This window comes from Coenobita brevimanus, chromosome 84 (genome assembly GCF_032717465.1).
Source record: "Coenobita brevimanus isolate Jiangsu-jjx chromosome 84, ASM3271746v2, whole genome shotgun sequence".
NCBI classification, from domain to species: Eukaryota; Metazoa; Arthropoda; class Malacostraca; order Decapoda; family Coenobitidae; genus Coenobita; species Coenobita brevimanus.
In genome coordinates, this window is record NC_137037.1 from 43422016 (window position 1) to 43448968 (window position 26953).

The following is a 26953-nucleotide window of genomic DNA, read 5'->3' on the forward strand; positions in this document are numbered from 1 at the left end:
TTTCTAATTGGTTTTTCCGTGACTCATTTTTCTAACTTTTAACCACTTTATGCCTACGATTTCCTGCCAATCTCTCCTCTAACATGAAATAAAGCATTATTATATTAATAATAACAGTATAATGAATAAATAAACAACATAAAGGGCCATCAAACTTTTATAAGGATTACGGCTTGGGTGGTTTGATGGGTTCCGAGGCTTGGGAGTGGCTTAGTTGCCGCCAGATCTCTTTGGCTGTCTCCATTTCTTTAGTGTCCACAGCTAAACGGGGTATCACATGGTACCTTATATCAGGAATGGCTGAGGAACATTTAAGTGGAACAAAACTTGGACGCTATCACACACGTTCCTCACACTGTCGTTAGAGCCCCGTCTCAGTTGTAAACACGTGATTACTTTATCGACATCACAGTTTTTTCGGCATCAGAAATATTAACTCTTTATAAGGGTTTCAAAACGATCGATATTTATTCTAAAATACAATATTAATAAGTATTCAGTGTTAGGCTAAATTTCAATGCTGTAGTATGATATATTCTTTCGATCCGAATGGGTTTTGGTCACTGTTTTGCCCGTTGTGTCCTCGGCAGGAATCCGTTCAGATGCATTCCAAATGCCCGTGCTATAATCAGGAATTTTACCACGTTACCATTCCGATTAACCATTGTATCCTCTGCAAACCTCGTATGAAGTGCAGTGTGAATAAGTTTTGCTTAGCCTGTCTTCAAACTCGACGCGTGATAGTGGTCTTGGGGTGCGTGATAGCATGTATGGTTGTGCATTTGATGTGTGCGTGATAGCTGAACACGTGATAGCAGGGGGTTGAGTGTACAGTATACTGTATAAATACTGTATATATATATATATATATATATATATATATATATATATACACACACACACACCGTGGATGCTCAATTTAACACACTAATTCAGCCAACTCCCATTCTGTTTTCTTGAATTATCCTAAAAATTGAGTTCCGTAACCAATGTTTGATATAAAGGAAAGTTTTCTGGTATTATGAGGTACTTTCTGCTAAATCCTTAAGACAACAGTCAAGCCGAGTTACTGACAATGTGCACCCAAACCTTACAAACTATGCAAACTCTCAATGCTACACACAGCAGTCTGCACCCATAATTAATACCCATAAATGAAGTATAAAATCTTGTCAAACATTTGAACAGTATTACGGAATTTCAGTTTTATGCACAATGATAAATTCTGCATATTTCATTTTCAAGCCATTGTCCAGGATTTAAAAAAAAAAAAAAAAAAAAAAAAAAAAAAAAAAGTGTGAGAGGAGAAATGTAAGTGTATCGTCAGCTTAGAACTGACCCAAGGATTAACACAATCCAGCATGTGAGTCACTATAGGTTGTCTGGGCAAACAGGAAAATTTGGAAACAGGTTTGGGTAGTTCACTTAAATATATTTGAATTTTTGACATTTGAGTTTGAGAAGGTTGACTGTAGTGTAACTTTTCAAAACTCATCCTGAAATATGAAGGCCAAACCATGCAAAATTAATATGAAGAAATAAAAAAAAAAAATACTTCAGATCATTCTTACCTTTCTTTTCTTTTCGTCACTGAGGACTTCATAAGCTTCAGAAATTTCCTTAAACTTTTTGGTGGCCTCATCCTGGTTGTCTGGGTTCTTGTCAGGATGCCATTTGAGTGCAAGCCGTCTGTAGGCTTTCTTGATGTCTGCTACGGAGGCACTCCTGTTGACCTCCAAAATTTTGTAGTAATCCACCATCGTGGAACTTTTCTGAAATGTACATAAATAAAATATAGTACAATCAAGAAAAAAATCCACAATCAAATAAAATTACATGTTAAGTAAACTTCTAGCAATCACTGTCAGAGACATAATAATGTACAGCAGCAGACAACAATATCATTCCATTTCCCAGCTGAACAAATACAAAACTGTTACATTAACTCTAAAAAATGAGTTAGAATCCAAAGATTGCATAACTGGGCTTCGTAAGTAACTGTTCAGTCTCGCTATTGATCTTAACGAAATAAATTAGTGACTGTACAGAGAGGAAGAAATCATACCTACATATTGAAATTTGTTTCATTTTTGAAGGCTCCAACATGCTTGCATGGATTGGCCTTGATCACCTATTGGTGGCTCTTCATGCAGCTCGATCTCTACCTGCCTCCCTGGTCAGTCCTTTAACCCTGAGGTCACACTTAATGACCTCGTCCCAAGTCTTTTTTGGTCTACCCATTGCATCCCCACCCATAATATTTAACACTTCTCACCTTCTGCCCAAAAATACCATCCCCCATCCTCTCCATATGCCCAAACCACCTCAATCTACCTCGCCTCATCACAATACCAATACACACCAGTTTCATCCTACATCTCAACTCTTCCATCATAAACCCAGCCACCCCCCGCCTTGCACTCAGGGACGCATTGCACATCCACCTAACAATCACCATTTCCGTAGGTCTGAGCCTGCGAATATCCTCTTCCTTTACTGTCCAGGTCTCACTACCATACAGCAGTACACTCCTAACACATGCAGCATACAAAGATCCCTTAGCAGAGAGAGATCCCTCTCAATGTCAAGTGAGGCAACAGCTCCCTGAACTTCCAACCACTCCTCATCCCAGCCACACAGCTAGCTCCAGCCCCACCTCCAGCACATAACTTGTCTCCTAAATAACAAAACTCTTCCAGACTCTCAAGCGACTCACCGGTAAGTTCAATCCTTTCACGCCTGACAATCTCCACCCGCTCTCCTCATCACAGCAAACACATAAAATCAGCATTACCTCGCAGTTTACATCTCTTTTGCACCCACTTATCACAAACACTGCACAAGATGGAATTACTTCCCACAACTTTGTGGCAAATTACTCATGGCCACTTTCCCTCTTCTTTGACAGTACCACCACCAACCCTAGGTACCATCACTTTTGTTTTATCTACATTTACTCTTAAGCCCTTACAAAGATATAATAGTTTTAGCCCAACATAGACTCTCTTAAATGGTGTCAAAACTGTTGTCTCTTCACAATAAACACAATCTAATACTCATGCGAGAATAATATTTTCCATATGAACATTTCATGGCATTGTGAAATAAATACCACAATACATAAAAGCTTGTGACCACTATTCAGACCTGGCATCCTCTTCATAAAAGATGGCCCAAATTCTACAATATACAAGTATTTACAGCAATTAAATATTACAATGAAGCTTTATTTTGTTGCAATTTTTATTATAGTATTCACTGGTGGTTGTGAAGTGTTCAGCACTAACATGAGTAAAGATAAAACTAGAAACTCGAAATCCTTCTCTCAAACTATTCTTAGGAAAGTTCATAAATGAGGCCCTGAAACCCTGATTCAACAAGGGACAATCCTTGCTGTAAATCAGGAGATGTATTCCAAGTGGGAACTTTTTCCATACAAGTGCCACAGTCAACTGGAGGTAACTGGCAAATGTCAAAAGCCACTGTAACAAATGAATGAATTCCTTCACCAAGTTCACATATACTTTGATCAGCCAACCATACACAAATTTATTCAATTTAAGAAGGACCTCTAGTAGAGAAGTGATTAATGAAAAAAATCCTTATGCTAATAAGGTTAATAAATACTAATATACAGTAAAGCAAAACCATTACATATGAACACAAAATATATTTTACCAGGTTTTTTTAGCCAGTTCTCACAGCATACAGTAAAGTGTATTCTAATTACCAATAACCCAGTGTGTGCATTTTCTTCACTAGCAGGTTGTAATAACTAACAACTGACAATATTGTTCACCAGTTGAAGACCCACAGCTCCTATAGAATGCAAACCAGTAATATCCCCCACCCTTCTCTTCTGCACCAGTGTTGGAATGGTGAAGTTAAATAACTCTGTTATTCCTTCATTTTATGATAATTTTGTGATGCCTGACTGTGTAGCTCAAGCTATAAAACTCAAAAACAGTAATAACCAATACCATATTATCCTGAAGGGTAGATGACCTGACCAGCCTACTGTCTTTGGTTGCACTGAATATATATACTGTGTGTGTGTGTGTGTGTGTGTGTGTGTGTATATATATATATATATATATATATATATATATATATATATGTGTGTGTGTATGTGTATATATATATATATATATATATTGTTACGGAACAAAGAAAGATAATGTACACTTTAAGTGAGAATACGAAGAGTCACTACTGTCCCGTAAAGTTCCAGGTTCAAAACAAAAGAGTTAGGTAAAATTACAAGTTAAAGTTTAATGCTTAAACTAACAACAAAACATTCAGGACTCATAAGGATAATGTAATGGCAAATAAACAGGTTAAATATATGGTTAACTGCAATAGCCTCTATTAACACAAAATTAGCATGAGTAAATTTATCTAAGTCAGCCCTGATAAAATGAGATACCAGATAATACTCAGTGAATGCAAGATAAATTATTACAGATACAAAATAATATTAAAACTGATGGACATAAAGATCCCTACATGAATTACAAAAACTTCACTAGGCCTACAAATTAAACTTATGCTATACAGTACAAGAAAAAATACAACAGTTATACTCAAATTACACACAGCTGCTAGATGTTTGGAGATTTCTTGAGCACTCACAATAATAATATCCGTACAGGAGAGGACAGAGATGTGAACAAAATGAGGAGCAGATCTAAGTGGCAATGATGCAGAGACTGAGCTCATTATATAGGGGCCAGCAGAGCTTGATACAACTTGTAAGAAGGACGCGCAAATGAACCCATGGGGACAAAGAGCTGAAAATCCCGTACTGAACTCCAGAAATGACGACTTACTCTACTATAACGGTAGAAGGGGGGGACTGAGGCAGAACACGCTCGTGATCAAACATGCAGCATACTGTGCGTTAAAATTACACAAAGGATGATGAAATCATAGGCTATGTAACACCTCCCCACAAAGAAAAAAGAAATTTACAAAGGAAATTTCTTATTACTCTAAAACAATCTGTATATGGCATTACAGACCATGCAAAGGTCTTTCCTAGTGTTACAAAACATGAGATCTCCCTAGCACGTTCAGTCATAGGTACTTGCCAGTATCCCTTTAACAAATCAAACTTACTTATGTACCTAGCCTTTCCGATCTTGTCTATGCAATCTTCCACACGAGGGAGAGGGTAAGTGTCTGTTTTAGTTATCTGATTAACACGTCTGTAGTCGATGCAAAGCCGCTGTGACCCACCTGGCTTAGGGACTAGAGTGACCGGAGAACTCCACTCACTCTGACAGGGCTCAATCATCTTGTGGTCCAACAGGTAGCCAAGCTCCTTCTGGATGAGAGGAACTTTCACTGGGTTCACACGGTAAGGAGGCAGTTTAATTGGCTTTGCGTCTCCAACCTCGACATCATGCATCAACACAGTAGTTCTTCCTGGAGTAGCACGGAACACTTGCGGGTACTCCTGCAGTAATGCCGAAAACTCCTGCCTTTCCTTGGGAGGTAGATGAGAAAGCTTAGTCTGGAGATCATTCATGATATCAGGATTCTTCCCCAAACTATCACTCAGGCTCATACTGCATGGGAGAGCTTCACTTGCAGACTCGGGTGGAACAGCTACAGTGCAGACTGGATTATTTTCGTCCCGCCTGTGATATAACTTTAGCATGTTGATGTGACATAGTTGCTTGCTCTTTCTACGATCTGGTGTGGCGATGACATAGTTGACATCACTGAGTTTCTTCTCCATGAAATAAGGGCCACTAAACTTGGCTTGAAGAGGTTGCCCATGAACTGGTAGCAGAATCAAAACCTGATCTCCTGGCTGAAAGTGGCGTAACCTGGACTTCCCATCATACCAAGTCTTCATCTTCTCCTGAGCAGCTCCTAAATTCTCTCTCGCCAGCTGTAAAGCAGTGGACAGCCGTTCTTTGAACTTCATCACATACTCCAGCAGGTTGACGTCATCTTCCTCCGACAGCCAGCATTCCTTGAGTAACTTAAGGGGTCCTCTTACTTCATGGCCAAACAGTAGTTCAAAAGGTGAGAAGCCCAGTGATTCATTTGGAGATTCTCTTGCAGCAAACACAATGAATGGAAGACCTTTATTCCAGTCTTTCTGATGTTCCAAACAGTATTTCTTGAGCATCGATTTGAGTGTTTGATGATATCTCTCCAACGCTCCTTGGGTCTGGGGATGGTAAGCTGAAGACGTGATCTGGGTGATGCCCAACTCTTTCAGAGACTGCTTGAAAACGTTTGACATGAAATTACTTCCCCGGTCTGACTGTACCTCCTTGGACAAACCAAACTTTGTGAAGAACCCTAGCATTTCCTTAACCACGTTCTTTGCTGAGATATTTCTAAGTGGAATGGCTTCAGGATAACGAGTAGCCATATCAATCATGGTCAACACATAAGAAAATCCTGAAGAAGTCTTAGGAAGAGGGCCCACAATATCCACCAATACACGGGTGAAAGGCGCCTCAAAAGGAGGAATGGGAACTAGAGGTGCAACCTTTTCGGTCTGATTACACTTCCCCACAACTTGACAGGTGTGACAAGACTTACAATACCAGGAAACATCCCTGAAGATACCTGGCCAGTAGAAGTGTTTCAAAATGCGTGCCACAGTCTTCCTCACTCCAAGGTGTCCTGCCAAACTGGTATCATGAGCCACTCAAATGATATCCTGCCTACAAACACGAGGGATGACAACTTGATGTACAACCTCCCATTCACAGTCGCCTGATGCTGTTGGGGGTCTCCACTTCCTCATAAGTACTCCTGACTTTACATAATAACAAGTAGAAGCACCGGCTGACTCTTCTTCACTGTAAGCAGAGTTAGCTAGACCTTTCAACTCAGGGTCAGCAACCTGCAACTCAACCAACTCTTGACGAGACAAATTATCAACACTACGGGGTACTGCCTCATCTGGTGAGTGGTCCAAATTAGCAAGAAAAGTGTCAGCTAGGATAACATCATCATCATCATTATCCTCTAAATCACCAGTAACTTTAGACTTAGCCCTAGTGACAGCACATGCAGGGAACACATCAGGGACATCACAATCCTGGGCCGCAGCCACTGGCTCACTAGACAACTGAGGAGCTGGACACACTTGACTTCCACCAATATCATTTCCAAGTAAGAAAGTTACACCTGACATTGGGAGTGTCTCAACCAACCCAACCATAACGGAACCATTAACAAAACCAGACTCTAAATTCACTCTGCACAGAGGGACAGAGAAATAATTTTTCCCTACACCTTGTAAGATTACAGTTTCATCAGAGGAATTAACATTAGAGCCTAGAACACTGGTCAGCATAAGGGATTGGCAAGCACCTGTATCACGATATATTTGAACTGATTTCCTGTCATTACTGTCCAGAGGACTGACAAAACCATCAGACAGGAAATTAGCACATGAACTCTTGAGAGTGTCACCCACGTTACTGCTCAAAAGAGGAGCTCCATCATGAGAATTTAAGTTACCCCTCAAAGCAGGTTCAGTTAACTCAGTTAAAGAATTCTGGGAACTCTCAAGAGTGGACACTAGACCAATTGACTGAATATTTAAAGACTCCTTTTTGTTCACATCACGCTGTCTCCTGAAACATCTCTCCGTAGTATGACCAAGCTAACTACAATAAGTACATTTACTTTTCTGAAATCTAGAGGTGAAGCTGGTATTTACTTCCTGAGAAACATCATCTTTATTTTCTTTCCTGTTACCTGTACTCTGAGTAGAGGCAACGTACTAACTCTCAGCTTTCCCTTTTTCTCTAGAATATCTCTTGTGAGTGAGAACATACTCATCAGCTAAAACTGCAGCATCAGACAAATTATCTACTCTTTTCTCATCAAGATATAGGCTTACATCTTTACTAATACACCTTTTGAAGTCCTCCAGCAAAATCATCTGCTTAAATTTGTCAAAATCAGAATCCACATTCTTAGAATTTAACCACTGCTCTAACAAATCTTCTTTGATTTTTGCATACTCAACATGGGATTGCTTATCTTGCTTGTAAGTTGTCCTAAATTTTACTCTATAGGCTTCAGGAACAAGCTCATAGGCCTTAAGAATCAAGCTCTTAACTACATCATAATTATCAGACTGATCCTGAGGCAAAGATGCATAAGTTACTTGAGCTTTACCGGTGAGAACAGTTTGAAGGAGTACTGGCCAATACTCCTTAGGCCAATTAAAACCTGTAGCTACCCTCTCAAACAACTGAAAATACTTTGTTAAATCAGATTCATTAAAAGGAGGGACAAGTTTAACATTTTTAGCCACATCAAAATCATCAGAGCTAGATGATCCAGTTCCACCTTGTTTCATGCGATACTCATGGTCCGCCTGAATCCTAGCAATTTCAACTTGTGCCTCAGCCTCCTTAGCTTTTGCCTGAAATTCAGCCTCCTTAGCCTGTGCTTGAAATTCAGCTTCCTTCACACGAGCCTCCTGCAGGGCTAGCTGTAACTTAGCTAATTCAATCTGCGTTTGCTCATTTCGAGGAGTTACATTAAACAAGCTTTCATTAATCATGTCAACAATTTGATCTTTAGAATGATGAGAGCGAACAGCAATTCCCAACTGTTGAGCAACAAGCTTAAGTTCATTCTTTGTTCTGTTTTCCACATCACACACTGTTTGCACATTTGACAAAAAATCTTTGGCTTCATCAAGTGTAGAAATAGTAGACATCATGAATAAATCACAGTCACAAAATATCAAGCAATATCCTTATGATAATATCCTGAATATCCTGGCGAGGTCGCCAAATTTATGTTACGGAACAGAGAAAGATAATGTACACTTTAAGTGAGAATACGAAGAGTCACTACTGTCCCGTAAAGTTCCAGGTTCAAAACAAAAGAGTTAGGTAAAATTACAAGTTAAAGTTTAATGCTTAAACTAACAACAAAACATTCAGGACTCATAAGGATAATGTAATGGCAAATAAACAGGTTAAATATATGGTTAACTGCAATAGCCTCTATTAACACAAAATTAGCATGAGTAAATTTATCTAAGTCAGCCCTGATAAAATGAGATACCAGATAATACTCAGTGAATGCAAGATAAATTATTACAGATACAAAATAATATTAAAACTGATGGACATAAAGATCCCTACATGAATTACAAAAACTTCACTAGGCCTACAAATTAAACTTATGCTATACAGTACAAGAAAAAATACAACAGTTATACTCAAATTACACACAGCTGCTAGATGTTTGGAGATTTCTTGAGCACTCACAATAATAATATCTGTACAGGGGAGGACAGAGATGTGAACAAAATGAGGAGCAGATCTAAGTGGCAATGATGCAGAGACTAAGCTCATTATATAGGGGCCAGCAGAGCTTGATACAACTTGTAAGAAGGACGCGCAAATGAACCCATGGGGACAAAGAGCTGAAAATCCCGTACTGAACTCCAGAAATGACGACTTACTCTACTATAACGGTAGAAGGGGGGGACTGAGGCAGAACACGTTCGTGATCAAACATGCAGCATACTGTGCGTTAAAATTACACAAAGGATGATGAAATCATAGGCTATGTAACAATATATATATATATATATATATATATATATATACATACATATATATATATATATATGTATAAATATATATATAATATATATATATATATATACATATATATATATATATATATATATATATATATATATATATATATATATATATATATATATATATATATATATATATATATATATATATATACATATATATATATATATATATATATATATATATATATATAAATATATGTATAATATATGTATATATATATATATATATATATATATATATATATATATGTATATATATATATATATATATATATATATATATATATATATATTTTTTCTGCGAGGAAGAAGGAACCAAAGGCCATGGCCTGCAGTAACAGTTCCCTCCAAGAGAAAAACAAAATACAAATGAGAGCCAAATTCAAGATCCGATCATTTTGAATATACCTGTATGTATATATATATATATATAATATATACTCAAACCTCGATTTAAGGGACTAAATGGGGAATCAACTTGTCCCTTACTTGAAAATGTCCATTGTTTTACCACATACTGTATAAAGACAATCTTATTATGATATGCAGTTATTGTTTAACTTTTCTTACTTATTTATATGATTATGATTATTATTTTACGGGTACCGTATAAAGAAACATATTAATGTGTATAACCTAGACATTACGTATCACTTTTGAATGGTCTTGTCTGTTTGTCAGGTAGAATATGGAGTCCCTTAAATCCGAAACCCCTTAAATGGAGGTCCCTTAAATCGACGTTTGAGTGTATATATATATATATATATATATATATATATATATATATATATGTGTGTACAGTACTCCCCCACTTAAAAAATGGAGTAGGTTCCTGGAAAACCGTTCGTTATGTGAATTTTCATTGCACGAGCCCACTACAACATGGGTTCAATGGGGTTTGGTTCCAGACTTCCGATTCCCCCCCCCCCACCACTATCCACTAGTATTCACCCTTCTTTGCTCATTATGAATAAATGTTTGTGTATCTTATGACTCCACAACCCATATTCTACAACTATTGCACACACAGCACATCTTTCATTCATTCATTCATTGCCAGACGCCATGTATCCCAAATGGGGTGGCCAAGGGCTTAGAGTTAACTGTTTTACAGGGAGGGGCACTAATCCTCCACCAACCCCACTTGACACGTAGGGATGCCAACAGCATCTGGTGTTCCCAGGCGGTCACCCATCCAGGTACTAACCAGACCCAACATTGCTTAACTTCGCTGATCGGACATCTACATTCTATAAATACATACGATAAGCATGTGGAGAATAAAATATTTACGACGAAGCCATGTCATGGAGGCGAGCCATAGAGTTTGTTTTTTCACTATGTTCATGCCGCCTTACTATATCTGGCTTAGTCTCAAGGGTAAGGCTCTTCCTGGAGGCCTTGGCTGCTTGCTGGCTAGGGCTAGTTGCAGGTCATTTAGGCATGGTGAGCAAAAGTATTGCAGTAATGCACGTGCGAGCTTAGCAGGGCTACAGCTGTTTTGTTTTGAATACAAGTATGAGCATTGTGTCACTACAGGCGCTGCCGTCAACAGCTGCTAGTCAGTATGCGCAACTGGCTTCTCTGATGGATGGTACAGCTGATCGTCAGTAAAAAAAAAAAAAAAAAAAAAAAAAATCGTTATACAGTCTAAGCATTCATTGTGCAAACAAAGGGTAATATAACATAATTTTCGTTAAAATGAATTTTCGTTGTCTGAGTGTTCGTTGCCTGACGGTTGCCTGTATAATGTATATATGGAGCCTCTGTGGTAATGTGTGTGTCTCACACGCTGGTGGACACGGGTTCGCCTCCCGCCAGAGTTGTAAAAACTTTGGGAAGCGTTCACCGAGCCAGTGACCGCTTTGACGGACATAAGGGGTGCTGTGGTTGAACCAGTGTCACATACTTGCATGCCTGCACCCAGTCAACTTAAGGTAGGCCAATTACACTTGGTTCACATATTACATACACATACAAAGCCACTAAAACACTACAATCACATTCACAAGCACTTCTCACCCTACAAAGTCTCTATCAGACAGCCTAAGCCACTGGGTAGAGACACATTGGCTGTATCGTCCCAGCTTCGGTAGGAATAGGCTGGTCCTGCAGTGGACCTCAGTGATGATTAGAGAAGGAGTGAATATTGATAAGATGCAGTTTAGGTTTATGCCAGGTAGGGGGACTACTGATGCCTTATTCATTGTTCGACAGCTTCAGGAAAAATATGTTGGTAGGAGAAGGGATCTTTATTTTGTTTTTGTTGATTTGGAAAAGGCCTTTGACAGAGTCCCTAGAGAGGTGGTGAAGTGGGCAATGAGAAAGCTTGGCTTGGAGGAGTGGCTGGTTAGGGTGGTTATGGCTATGTATGTGGGTGCTCACACCCAGGTAAGAGTGAATGGAGATTTGAGTGATGAGTTTTCCGTGAATGTTGGTGTGCATCAGGGGTCAGTCTTGAGTCCCATGTTGTTTATCATGGTACTTGAAGCCCTTTCACGTGACTTCAGAAACGGACTCCCATGGGAGTTGTATGCTGATGATTTGGTGTTGACTGCAGAGAACGAAAGGGAGGCGGAGGAAAGGTTTAGGAAGTGGAGAGATGGTATGGGGCACAAGGGTTCAAGGGTAAATGCAGATAAAACAAAAGTGATGATATCTAGGGTTGGTGGCGGTACTGTTAAAGACGAAGGAGAGTGGCCATGTGCAGTTTGCCACATGGGCGTGGGAAGTAATTCCATCTTGTGCGGTGTGTGTGATAAATGGGTGCATAAAAGATGTAGTGGTATCTGAGGTAGACTGCGAGATAATGCTGATTTTATGTGTACGGCGTGTCGGGGTGAGCAGGTGGAGATTGTCAGCCGTGAAAGGATTGAACTTGCTGGTGATTCTCTTGAGTGTGTGGAAGAGTTTTGTTATATGGGAGACATGTTGTGTGCTGGAGGTGGGGCTAGAGCTAGCTCTGTGGCTAGGGTGAGAAGTGGTTGGAAGAAGTTCAGGGAGCTCTTGCCTCTCCTGACATTGAGAGGACTCTCCCTACATGCTAAGGGGTCTTTGTATGCAGCATGTGTTAAGAGCGTAATTCGCCGGCTCAGATGTACAGAAATGACAATGATTAGGTGGATATGCAGTGCGTCGCGTCCCTGCGTCCAAGGCATGGAGGGGCTGGGTTTACAATGGAAGAGTTGAGAGGTAGGATGGGACTGGAGTATATATATTCTAGAGAAGGGAGAGAAGTTTTATGTAGCCTTCATGGATTTGGGGAAAGCATATGACAGGGTGGCTAGACAAGAAATGTGGAAAATGTTAAGAATTTATGGCGTATATGGGAAGTTGCTGAATGCCATGAAGTGTATGTATGAGGGCACTAAGGCTGCAGTGCATGTGAATAGTGAACGGAGTGAATTTTTCTAACTGAATGTTGGACTGAAACAGGGATGTGTCATTTCTCCGTGGTTGTTCAGACTGTATACGGATGGGGTTAAAAAAAAGACGATATAAGGTAGAGGGCAGTGGATGTTGGAGTGGTCTTAATGAGAGAGGGCACTGTTTGGAAACTTCCTGTACTGTTGTTTGTAGATGATACTGTATTGTTAAGTGAAGATGAAGAGGAACTGCAAGGCTTGATGAATGCGGTTGGGAGTGTGTGTAAGAAATGGAATCTAAAGGTGAATGAAGGGAAAAGTTAAGTTATCCTCATCAAGAGAAATGAAGTCACTGAATGTACAGTGAGGTTTGATGAGGAGGAAATTGAAAATGTGAGTGCATTTAAGTACCTGGGTAGTGTGATGAGTAAGGATGGAAGTTTGGGAGATGAACTGCTTGAAAGGGTACAAGGAAGAAAGGTTGTAGATTCTTTGAAAGCATTGATAAGAAATAGGGAAGTAAGCATGGAAGCAAAAAAGTTGTTGCATGATATTATTGCAATACCAACACTAATGTATGGAAGTGAAGTTTGGATCTTGCTGAAAGGACACAAGTCAAGAGTGAGAGCAGTGGAAATGAGATATCTGAGAGGAGCATGTGAAGTTACATGGAGAGAGAGACTGACAAATAAGGAAGTGAAGGAGTGGTGTGGTGTGGATGTGAACGTGATAGAAAGCATTAGGAGAAGTACATTTAGGTGGTTTGGCCATGTGCAGAGGATGGAGAACAAAAGACTAACGTGGAGAATGTGTGGGGTAGAAAGGGGGAGAAGAGGGGGAAGACCGAGGATGAGGTGGAGTGGAGAAGTATATGAAAGAAGGGGGTGTCAGTTGAAAGGAGAGCAATGAAATGACGTGGGACGGCTACATTGAGGCAGTTTGTTTGTGGCCACCCCTTACGGGATTAAGGCATATGGCAATAAATAGATAGATAGATAGAGGTTTAGGTGCTTGAGTGTAAATGGCTTTGTTATGTTGTGAGAGTTGTTTTGATCCCATATTATTGTATTATGAGCATGATGTAGCTGTGGTGAATGTTGGGGATTGGGTTGCGTGAGGCAGACCGAAAAAAACTTGGAATGAGGTCGTTGAGTGTGACCTGAGGGATAAGAGACTGCACAGGGATACTGCCAGAGATCAAGCTGTGTGAAGAGCCACCATTAGGTGACCAAGGCCAACACATACACTCATGTTGGAGCCTTTGTAAATTCTGTAATATGCAACCCTTTCACTGTTTAAGGTTAATGAAATTGTTTGGTGGTAACAAGAAGTAATATAAATACAAGATAGTATGATAGTGATAGGACCAATTGAAGATGTTTTGAACCTGTTCACTATAGCAGGCCTTTCATAAATTGAATAAAGAATCTAGTGAGTAGTAATAATATAAAAAGACGTTATTGGCAAGAAAGGAATAATGCTCCTGAAAAGTCATTGGTAAAATGTGGAACTGGTTGGAGGTACTGGGAAGATATATTTTGTTGAGTACCAGTATGTTTAGTCAGGTGTGTTCATCTGTAGGTAGGAGAAAATGGCCATTATGAAGGTGGTGGTGATTTTAAAATCTGATTACGTTAGATCAGTCATGGTTTGTTGTGTCTGTTGAGGTTAGTTTTGTGTATGTTTGATGAGTGTAGCAAAGGTGAGTGTTGGCTGGTTGAATTTTAGGTTGTATCGTTGAGTCCCCATCCCACATTGCCACAGGCTTTAACAGCAGTAGTTCAGTATGGGAAGGACATTGCCCAGTGAGTTGTTCTTCTTAGAGGCAGCCTTTCAATGTACAACAACACAGAGCAGCACAGGCGTTGAATGTAAGCAAGCTGCTCAAGTTCGTTGTCTTTATTTTCCAAAGAATTACACTTAATGCTTGCCAACTTCACTGTTTTCACAAGTACCGAAGTTATACAATCTGCACTGACACTCAACTGAAACATCATTAACTCCCCTAGGCTTTTCCACCTCCTTATATAGCCTTCCCTTCTCCAACATTCTAGGATGTGCTGGTACCTGTCCCTAGCAACTACAATTACCAAATTGGCACTATCCAAAACATGCCAGAGTTTTCTTGCATTACATAACACTGTAAATGCTTTAGCATACAGACTGAAATAAAATTACATAATTTAACAATCACAGAAATAAAACATTCTAGAGAAAATGAGCGAAAAATTTAATGCATAGTTTTACAAAATAACTCTGCTCACAAATAGCAGGCTAACGGCAACTCTGACATGATAGTGGAAAAATTCAAGAATCGTTGGGAATACTCTAGCACTACCTAACTGGCAAATCCCCCTTCTCAACAGTAAAGTTTTAGGAACATTAACCCAATGAGTGGGGAAAAGCTTAAATTTTACTCCTACCGTCAGGCAATTCTATTCAGGTAGGAGTAGGATTCCTGAACTGTAGGAATTATATATTGTTATATAACCCTTTAATATGAGGTGACCTTCCCAAGCTGAATAAACTTGTTTGGTAGCAGCATTAAGGAAATGAAAAATGCCTCGCCCAAATCCAGAGAGTTCATTTTGTTACTGAGGTTGGTTTTGGGTATGTCAAATGAGTTTCCAGGTTGCATCTTATTCTGTAGTAACAAGCCCAATCAGTTCCTGCAGTGGAGGGAACAGTGTGCTCATTGGTCAGAGATTGAAGGTTCAAGGTCATAGTGATGTCAGATGTAGTGTTCAGGACGTCCTGTACATTTGATCAATGACTTGGAAACATAAATGCATTCAGCATTACAGTTTTGTTTTATTCCTAATTAGGTTGGTAGGCTGATGGAATAATGGAAGGAAATAATTTGTTCCATAGTGTCTCGGATGTGCGTAAACAGAAGGCCACTTCAAATGAGCTTGTGTTTGATCTATGACTGGGGGGTTTACAACACAAAATACATTTATTTCTGACTTCATTGTAACTTTGTAGTGGCTCTCCAGGAAATTTAAGTGTTAAATGAGTGGATCTCCAGGAAATTTAAGTGATAAGTAGGTGTTAATTCATCACCACTTTAATAATAAGCAACTAAGTAAGCGTGACCGCCTGGGAACACCAGATGCTGTTGGCATCCCTACGTCAAGTGGGGTTGGTGGAGGATTAGTGCCCCTCCCTGTAAAACAATTAACTCTAAGCCCTTGGCCACCCTGTCTGGGATACATGGCGTCTGGCAATGAATGAATGAATGAACTAAGTAAGGACTAGCCTATATGAGATTACAGTATTGGATCTGTCCCCACCCCTTTTTTTTTACCTCCAGATGATTTGGTTTGCCCCCCTCCCATTTACCTCTTGATGATTTATTTTAGTTTTCCTCATCCCATCTTTGGGTAGGAAAAGAGTTAGGATGATAATGATTAAGGACTTGTAATTTAGGAGTTAAAAGTAATTATATATATATATATATATATATATATATATATATATATATATATACTACTGAGGTGGTTTGGCCATGTGGAGAGGATGGAGTGTGAAAGACTGATGAAGAGAGTGTATGTGAGTGAGGTGGAGGGGGGAAGAGGGAGGGGGAGGCCGAGGATGAGATGGAGGGATGGGGTGGAGAGGTATATGACAGAGGGGGGTGTGAGTTGGGAGCAGGGCAGTGAAATGGCGGGGGACAGGGCGACTTGGAGGCGATTTGTTTGTGGCCACCCCAAACGGGATTGAGGCGTCTGGCAATAGATAAACAGATAGATATATAGTTACATATATACCGGTATATATATATATATATATATATATATATATATATTCCCTTGTACAAAGGAAAAGGGCAAAAAGAAGTGTGTGGTAATCATTGGGGCATCAGTCTTCTTAGTATAAGAGGAAAAGTGTATGGCAGGATACTTATTGACAGAGTTACAGAAACAGAGGAATTAGTGGGAGAAGAACAGGGAGCCTTTAGGAAGGCAAGAGGTTGTGTAGATCAGATATTCATTCTTAGATCTTTAGTGGGAAAGTTTCTAGAGAAGGGAAAGAAGTTGTATGCGGCTTTCATGGATTTGGAGAAAGCATATGACAGGGTGGATAGACAAGGATTGTGGAAAGTATTAAGAATATATGGAGTAGATGGGAAGCTGTTGAATGCTGTGAAGAGTATGTATGGTGGTGCTAAGGCTGCAGTGCGTTTGGATGGTGACTCTGAGTGAATTTTTCTCTTTGAAGGGTGGGTTGAAACAGGGATGTGTCATGTCTCCATGGTTGTTCAATCTGTATATGGATGGGGTAATAAAAGAGGTACAAGGTAGGGTAGTGGATGTTGGAGTGGCCCTGGTGAGAGAGGGTAGTGTTTGGAAACTCCCTGTACTGTTGTTTGCAGGTAATACTGTGTTGTTGAGTGAAGACGAAGGAGAGCTGCAAGGCTTGGTGGATGAGTCTGGGAGAGTGTGTAAGAAACGGACTCTAAAGGTGAATGTATGGAAAAGTAAAGTGATGGTCTTTTAAAGAGGTGAAGTCAGTGAATGTACAGCGAGGTTGGATGGTGAGGAATTGAAAAATGTGAGTACGTTTAAGTACTTGCGTAGTGTGATGAGTAAGGATGGAGGTTTGGAGGCTGAAGTGCTTGAAAGGGTACAACAAGGAAGAAAGGCTGCTGGTTCCTTGAAAGCAGTGATAAGAAGCAGGGAAGTGAGCATGGAAGTGAAGAAGTTACTACATGACAGTATTGTGATACCAACTCTAATGTATGGAAGTGAAGCTTGGACATTGCTGAAAGGACACAAGTCAAGAGTGAGAGCTGTGGAAATGAGTTATTTAAGAGGAGCCTGTGGAGTCACACGGAGAGACAGGCTGACAAATGAGGATATAAAGATGCATTGTCGTGTGGATGTGGATGTGATAGGAAGCGTTAGGAGGAATACACTGAGGTGGTTTGGCCATGTGGAGAGGATGGAGGGTGAAAGACTGACGAAGAGAGTGTATAATGAGTGAGGTGGAGGAGGGAAGAGGGAGGGGGAAGCCGAGGATGAGATGGAGGGATGGAGTGGAGATGTATATGAGAGAGGGGGGTGTGAGCTGGGAGTGGGGCAGTGAAATGGTGGGGGACAGGGCGACGTGGAGGCGATTTGTTTGTGGCCACCCCAAACGGGATTGAGGCGTCTGGCAATAGATAGATAGATTGATAAAATCATTTAGACAACTGTTTCTTCCCAAGTGAAGTTTGTCCTTGCTGCTACGAGACTAAAGTTTTGTTGTGTTCTGTGTGGTACATTGACAGAATTTTGATCAAAGTACAGCATGGTGTACATAGTACAGTACAGTAGTGATGCACGCTTCATTTTAGTCATGTTTTTTTATCTGTTTTTGATGTTTTTATTGTTTACATTACAAGTTATTGTACATTATTCTCCAGTAATGTCTATGGTACATCACCACCATCAACATGAAATGTGTTTCTGTACATAAGATTACAGTGTACTTCACAGTACATACTGTACAGTATTTCAATATTAGAAACGTCTTTTAGCTGACTTTTGACAATTTCAAGCGTTTACAATGTGCATTATACAGTACACATACTGCTGGGTAAGAGAAAATGGGTCTCCCAGTTGTGGGGACTTTGATATTATCTCTATCATCAACACGGAATTGCTTCTGTACATAAAATTATAATGAACTTAACAGTACATTACAGTATTCTATTTTTAAGAATGTCTGTCTGCTGTTTTTGACATTTTAAAGCATTTTGTAGAGTTAGACAGTGGATGAGTTATAGGGTTGCGGGGCCCCTAACGAGGATTTTCGCATAACCCTTCATTTAACAGCATATGTCATGCCTTTGGCTCTATTATGCCAGATAATCAGGGGTTTACTATATAATGAACATCAAAATAACAAACTAATTTCCATAACACATACATACCATTGAACTAATGGTACCGTAGTAATCTTTAACCCTTACACCGCAGGCATGTTTCCCAATGTTTTGCGTGTCCAGCGGGGTTATTCGGGCTCCGACAGACTCTCAAAAAATATTTGTCAAAAATCAGTTATTAGTCCTAGAATATTAAAATTACATATGCATATGGCACATACCTTCAGCTTTCTCCTGGGATGTTTGTTGAGCCTTCGTCGATTAACGTAGGACTTGTGGAGACCTCTGAAGTTGGGTAACGAAGTCTCCACTTTACACTTCCCGACAACCCTTAATATGATTACCACAGCCAGATATTAACACTATAAACACTACTCTATGATTATCAAGTCGTTTGGGATCCATACCCCAAAAGAAACCCCATTGTGAAAGCAATGAAAATTATGAGCGCGTATGACCTTCCCACTTGCGCTAGTTCGCTGTTGGTATTCTGTCATTTATTATTCATAAAACCCCTCACACTTTATATTTCTATTACTATATAACACTTATATATATCTACAGTCTTTATCCATAAGTTTCCCTCAGTAGTATTAGTTTATTGTCACTGTAGGGATTCAATTTCTTTCTGTAAAATACGTAGCATTCACTTTCTCGTCCTGTATACTAGCATTGAGAGTGACTGTCACTTTCACCTTCACTCTCGTAACTCATAATATTCATACATGCTAGAGTGAAACTTTCACTTTCATTACTCCTAGGGTATATACTCGTATTCTTATAATACTACTCATTTACATTTCTATTTACGTTATTTACATTTCTATTTTATTTACACTGTTATGCACTGTCACTTGAAGTAACTTATAAAACTATTTTCCACTGTTCACGTATATTTACATTCATTACTTTCACTTGCTGTTTACACATTATTTACATTTCCACTTGCACTGTTTTACTCAATAGAAAGCTCGTAGTCACTCTTTTATCAATTGTCAGCCCTTTACCTCTTTCCACACGAGGTTTAGTAGGGGGTAAAGGTCACAGGGCCCTTTGCATGGGGGTAAAAGGTGGCTGAAGTCAGCAGGAGTAAACAGACGTACCTTCACATTGGACGATGAGAGTGAACTGATAAGGGTGGGCCGGGGTGGTGGCCTACCTAGGGAAATGCATGACTGCCAACGTCAGCCTCTTGACAGCAGCTAATATATAGCAGTGAAATGATTGGCAGGAAATCTAGACAATACATTATAAATTAGGTAGTTCCAGGTGAATGTAAATATCACTTAAACTTCTCCTTTCCCTCCTTATATGTATATTTATTACAGTACGAAAATAGATTATACGGCATATTTCAAGGGGAAATAAACAGTGAAAATTAGCGAACGAGTGCACGTGAGGTGTTGTCAGGTGATAATTAGCCAATTCCAGGTGTATGGCACTATCACTTATCTTATTTCTTTTTTGCATATATTATTTGGTATAAGAATTGGGCATAGGGCTTATTTCAATGGATGAAATCAGTGAAAAATTCCAGGGAAGATTTACTTAGCGTAGCACGGCAGGGCAGGCGAGAGGATAGGGTAATGGAGGGGGGGTAGGGAGGGGCGTCAAGAACGGGGAGAAATGGCTAAATTGTCAACAACGGATGGGAGTACAGATGAGATTAGGAGTGCTGACTAGTGTTGGACATTGGCAGTACTGATAGATGATATAAGCCAACACTTGAAAGCCCGGGTGAATTCAAAATAACACAGAATCACAAAAGTGACGCCCCGCGGTATGATCCCTTGCTCCCAAGCGTCACGAAAGTGACGCCCCGTGGTTAAGGGGTTAATAAGAAAGGAAATCTCCAACACAGTGAAATACACTAACACAATTATTCACTCTTGGTTTAAAATACAGGATGCTACCCAAGAGTGGCAACATGAAAACAGGGTTACTGATGTTTCTAATTACCACAGTCACTTTTTGAAGTACCATAGTCTTCTTGGGAGTTGATGTATTGATCCCAGTGCCTTTCCCACTGTTGGAGGCACCTCTGGGGTTGTGTTCTTGTGACTGTCTTCAATACCTCCTCTGACACCTCTTACATCTCCTCAATGGTGTCAAATCTCCAATCCCTGATCTTCATTTTCAGTTTGGCCCTGCAATTTCTACATACTGTGCCTTCTAAACAGTGTTGAATCTCCACTCTCTGAACGTCATTTTCAGTTTAAGGAATGGCAAGAAGCCACAGGGGGGCCAAATCTGGCAAGGAAGGGCAGTGGGGAACTACTATCACATTGCTTCAGGTCAAAACCTGCTCCACTGAGCAGTGTGTGTGGGCACATTGTTGTAGTGCAGTAAACACGGCCTGGACATTCTGGTCTATCTGGATGTTGCTTGGATTCCATGGGTGTTTGGAGTTTGTTACCAACTCCTTTACTACTTGACATCTTTCCTATGGGGGGAAAAAAATTGTCCAGTGGCAGCAACACTAAAATTACAACGATGTAACTGGGTTTATGGGGTTAACACTCCTGCTATGGCATAAACTTGCAACACTCCTCAATTTTTCTACATTTCTCCCCCTTTTCTTCCTCTCCTACCTCTTTCACTTCCTTTTTATCACTGCCTCCTCTTTTTAATGATTCTTGCAATTGTCAAGAAACACTGCATAGCATGATAATTTTTCGTCACTGGAAGCCCTGTCTCTAACTACTGCACCACTCATCTATATCTAACAATGCATAATTCGGTGTGAAACTTACTGAAAAGGCTAGCACAGTTCTCTGATTACTCGTGTACCATCCACCTCTATCACACGTTATTCAGTAATGTACTTATTCAAACACGGGTAGATTACCAGTACATTTCCTCACTACAATACCATGTTTGTACAAGTAAGTACAGTACAGGTACAGTATGGTACCGGTAGTTAGGCTACTCAAAATACCACAAACTGCCTTAACTATTTCATCCATAAGTACAAAAAGTAATTCAGTAAGTACTTACTTTAAAATGAGGCACACGGCTTCCTGGTCTGGTATGGGTCAATTAAAACCAATGGAACTTTCTCTTGAAAACAACCAAAACAAGCAGGATATCACAAGCACAGAAAATAGGTGAAATGAATATGCAAAAATTTTAAAAAACTAACAGAAAATTCACTCAAAATCCACTGATCATTACAAAATGAATTGCAAACATCTGATTCAATTAAAAAAAGATTTGCTATTTGCTCCAAACAGAAGAAGAAGAAAAAAAAAACCCTACTGGGTTCCTAAAATGTCAGTGGTATAAAAATCACCTAGCATTAGCTTACATAAAATACAAAATAGCTTCCAACTTCATGACTGCCAGGCTCAGTCGTACAAAACTGTCTGGTGTCTATAAATATATCAAGTAATATCAATGCACATTCATAGCACCACAATGGGTAATGAAAATATATCAATCTACTATGCAATAAAACATGTCAGTGTAAAAATTAAGATGGTCTCAGAACTACTGTAACAAAACAACCATGATTATTTTGGCCAAATGAGGTATTATAATACAGGCTGCAACTACAGAGAAACCAATGGCAAATATTGGTAAAACAATACACATGACTACACTAAATGAAAAGCCCATAATCCCAAATTTGATCTCCAAATGGCAATATTATGCAGAAGCAACTGCCACCATCTACCACAGTATTTAAATCAAAATGGAATTTTCTATTTTTCAAAACAAAGACTAACTGTGGTCAAACACATAAATAAGCTACAAATGAAAATGGGTACACGATCCCAATTTTCATCGTCAAAATTACGCAGAAGCAACCACCACCACTATCGATATTATGTGGACACCATTTTCCTCACTTGCTTCATTGCGCACTCCTTTCCGCTCACTTCAGGACGGCAACTGCACTAAAACCGTGTGTTAAAATGAGCCAAAGCTTTGAGAAGTTGGCACCTTTCCCTGGACCATCTTCCTGGAGATCACCCAAGCAGGCCGAGCTATAGCATGGAGGGAAAAAAAAATGAAAAAAGGGATTTATTTTGCATTCCTCAAGCATTCCCATCTAAGCTTATATTCTCTTTACGGGCTTCACACCAGATGGAAGATGCAGTAATAGTCCCACGTGTATTACTGTTAAGCTGTACTCACATTCTGAAGTGGTGTATCCCAGTAATTTGTAATGTTTTGGCAGGGTGTGGGAACAGCTGAGCGAGTGGGCCCCTAGCACAGGTAGTGGGGTGACGAGGTGGTGGTGGTGCCAGGTGTCGCTTGGGGATGTATTCTCCTCAGGCTTTTCTAAAACCTCCTTATCACTTTACTTCTGCATTGATTTTTATTGCAATATATATTCGTACATACTATTTGTCCAAGTTAATATTTAAAAAATACCCGTATAACCCAGCTGTCACCAGAGGATTTATTCTCCCCAGGCTATCTACGTTACATCTTCCTTATCGCATCACTCCTTGTATTATAGTTCGTTTACTTTTACTTGTTTCTTACTTATGTGATCCAGGTCAATATGAAATACTTCTTAAGCTAAACAACAAGTGTCACTCGGAGCCGTATTCTCTAACGTTACCCCCAATCACCCGGTTCGTTTATTTTCTCATTATGGCACGTTAATTTTCTTATGGGTGTTATCTACTGCGTTCTGAGTCGATACCGCAAAATTCTAAATAACGTGATATTTCGGGGACTCTATTCTCTTGCGATGTGGAGCCCGTGCAACACCTCTTCATTAGCATTTTGATATTGCTAGCTACACCTTCATAACAGTCAAGGCATAATCAGAAAGAAACTGGTAAGAGGTGATCAAACTGATGAAGTTTTTTACAGCCACTTCCTTATCACAGTTTCTCCATGTGACTAGTTAATATTTTCGAACACTTAACTTACGCATTAATGTCAATATTCATTTAGTTGTAGATATATATATCATTATTAAGGGGCAATGTTCTCTCTCTCTCTCTCTCTCTCTCTCTCTAATATTCATATTTATATAAGTGCTCGAAAGCCCATATAAGAGTCTCTCCTCACACATAACTCGCATCTTTCCTTATTTTAGAACCGTATGGATGTAGCGGACGACCAGTACAAGCACGCAATGGAATGAAAACTGGATACCACTGTATATTAAGGTGCAATATTCCAAACAAATAACTATGGCAAACGCTTGAACGCCTCCAAAGTTCAAGAGTATTATTTTTGCACGTTCTCTCTGCTCACATTTCTCTTGCAGGTAGGCTATACGGATGGAATTCTCAGAGATATTTACGATCGACTCCCTCGCGTACCGTAAACCATTTTTTTTTTTTTTTTACTTCTAGGAAGAAGAGCAGAATCTCTCCATGTCATCTTTTAACGAGTTATTTGTAATCCGCCAGGAGAACAAAGGGAGGAGTGTTGGAAAATTCCCTTGTCGCTTTTTCTTAAAGAACAAGGGGAGGAGAGTGTTGAAAAACTCCCTTGTCGCTTTGTCTTCTTGCGAATGAAAACCTAAGTTACATGAACTGCTCGCAAGTTCGTCCGTGAGTATGACCCGTGATATCAAGCAACCTATCCATCTATCTGATGCCAGACGCAATAATCCCGTCAGAGGTGGCCATTTGACTTTGAGTTATTTGTTTTACGGGGAGGGCACTAACCCTCCACCAACCCACTTGCTGACACGTAGGGAGCACGTATGGTTTGGTTATATGGTTACCACCCAGCGTTGTAAATGGTTTCTTGGCTTACAGGAAACCATTTGGCTTGTTACTCAATGTAAAGCCACCTGTAAAGGTAAGAAAAGCAATAAGAAGTGACAGGAAAGATGGGAGAAATAGGAAGAGAGGAGGGCAGGCACAGAAAAAGAATGATAAAGTCTAAGGGAGAAGTAGGCAGAACTACATCAAGTGAGTGGGTGATGGTCGCTACAAGCAACCATTCATTCATTCATTGCCAGACGCCATGTATCCCAAACGGGGTGACCAAGGGCTTAGAGTTAATTGTTTTACAGGGAGGGGCACTAATCCTCCACCAACCCCACTTGACACGTAGGGAGAACGAGCCAACAGCGTCTGGTGTTCCCAGGCGGTCACCCATTCAAGTACTAACCAGACCCAACGTTGCTTCCAATAGCATGAAAATTGTCTGTTTTGTCATAATACGTAATCCCCCCCCCCCAACATACAGTCCACTTATTCCAAATTTCTGACTGATAAAAACACTATTTCAAATTGTTTTCTCGTCACCAATAGGTTCCCAAATTGCTAGTTTATTTTTGCATACATCAGGTTAATATTTTCCTGTTCGTTATCTATGCAAACCATGTCGACATTACCAGGAAAAGGGTACCAATAAAGGATAATAGTGCAAAACGTTCGTTCGTTTAGTTTTCTGCACCTATAGTGCAGGCCGGGCCATACATTGGCCCTGTCAGTGGGGTGTGGGCTGACTTAAAAAATAGTAAGGGGGAAGCCAGGGCTTGGGGACTGCTCAGAACACACGCCGTCTTCTGGCTGGCGAGTGCAAAACAGATCGCTAGAGGAAAGGTGCTCAGACACTCCAAAATACAAGACTCTAATAGCCAGAGAATAGTTGTAGCTGAGTAGCCCCCGTCTGTCTGGCCAAGCAGACGCATCAACTGCAGGCAAACCACCACCCGGACAGGCCCGTTCCATGCAGAGACGATGTTCCCTTCCGGTGGACAGAGTGTGGAGGTTCTGTAACCGCAAGAACGCAGCATTTGCATCTTTCCATCCAGTTAACAGGGGCACCAAAATAGGCTTCACATCACCCCGCCATCTGGTTATAAGCTTAACACCCAGCGTTTTAAATGGATTCCTTTCATGAAAACCATTAGGCTTGGCACAGTGTCAAGCCGCCTTAAACGGAAACAACGGTAATAAAAAGTGACAGGAAGAATGAGAGAAGCAGGAAGAGAGGAGGGCAGGCACCGAAAAAGAATGATAAAGGTGATGGAAGAAATAAACAGCACATCAAATGACTGGATGATGGTCGCCACTACCTACGATCACCAGAGAATAGTACATGGAAATAAATGGAACCAAATTTACCAGTTTCTGAACAAATATTCGCTCACCCACATTCTAATTCTCCTACTCTCCTCATTTTTCCATGTTAAGGAGAGAACATAAATTGTTATAATAGCCCCTTCATTTCAATGACGCACCGTTTATTTTATTCTATTTTCACGCGATTTTAATTAAGCTCAAATGAGGTCTTCGGAACAGCAGGGATTTGATATTTTGCCTTCATTATTCCTTTTGCTGATGGTGGTCCTTCTTATATCCATTAATAAATGAATAAAATAAATAAAAAAAGTTTTTTTTTTCACAATATTTCCTCATCTTACTATTCTTATTTCAGAACACTAACTGCTTCACTGCAAGGGGACTTTCCAACGCTGAATAAGTCTTAGCAATTAACTGTAAAAGGAGCCATCGTATTTAGAGGGTAAAGGAAATACGAAAAAAATCTGCCTGCCAACTCTCTCTCTCTCTCTCTCTCTCTCTCTCTCTCTCTCTCTCTCTCTCTCTCTCTCTCTCTCTCTCAGTTCTTTAATCACTCGTCCAGTACTGTACAAACAAACAGTCACACTACACTCATTGGTGCGAGCATTAAAAAACAAAACGTGCTTGTTGTCTAGTAAAAACTTTGCCACCTGAATCTGTAGTTTATTATTATTATTATTATTATTATTAGTCGTCGTCGTCGTCGTAGTAGTAGTAGTAGTGGTAGTTGTTGTTGCTGTAGTAGTAGTAACAAATGCTCGTGGGCCCTTCGGGCCCCGTCGCACTTGCTCCTGCGGAGGGCTCTCGCGCTGCGCGCTCGCTTTCTCATGCTTCGCACTCGTTTCCTCGTGCTTCTCACTCGTTTCCTCGCACTTCGCGCGCGCGTTGCGATCATTTTAGGTAATTCGTCACGTTTATGTGCTGTTCTAGTCTAACGTTTTCACTATCAGCCGTCAAGGCGACACTGAAGCCATCAAAAACTCTACGATGAACGCATCCCTAATTTCAGGAACTCACGCCGGGAGCGGCGTTTTTCAGTCAAACTTCGATCGCTTATTAAATACTGTATAGTAAAAGTTTTTCAATAGTGATGGGA

The 26953-nt window shown here is 40.1% G+C and overlaps 1 protein-coding gene across 2 annotated transcripts in view; it reads right to left on the reverse strand.

The window, feature by feature from the left end:
* The window catches only part of LOC145410046 (dnaJ homolog subfamily B member 6-like), a 46745-nt gene extending 23734 nt beyond the window's left edge, over positions 1–23011 (reverse strand). Inside the window, exons 1-2 of one of the 2 annotated variants that reach the window (XM_080280261.1) lie at positions 22988–23011; positions 1572–1772 (exon numbers count right to left, since the gene is read on the reverse strand). In XM_080280261.1, coding sequence (XP_080136387.1) covers positions 1572–1760 — 189 coding nt within the window. In that variant the 5' untranslated portion in view covers positions 1761–1772; positions 22988–23011. Of the gene's footprint in view, positions 1–1571; positions 1773–22698; positions 22728–22987 lie in introns of those variants that run through there. The other variant, XM_080280260.1, reaches the window with a different exon arrangement.
* Between the last annotated feature and the right edge of the window lie 3942 nt (positions 23012–26953).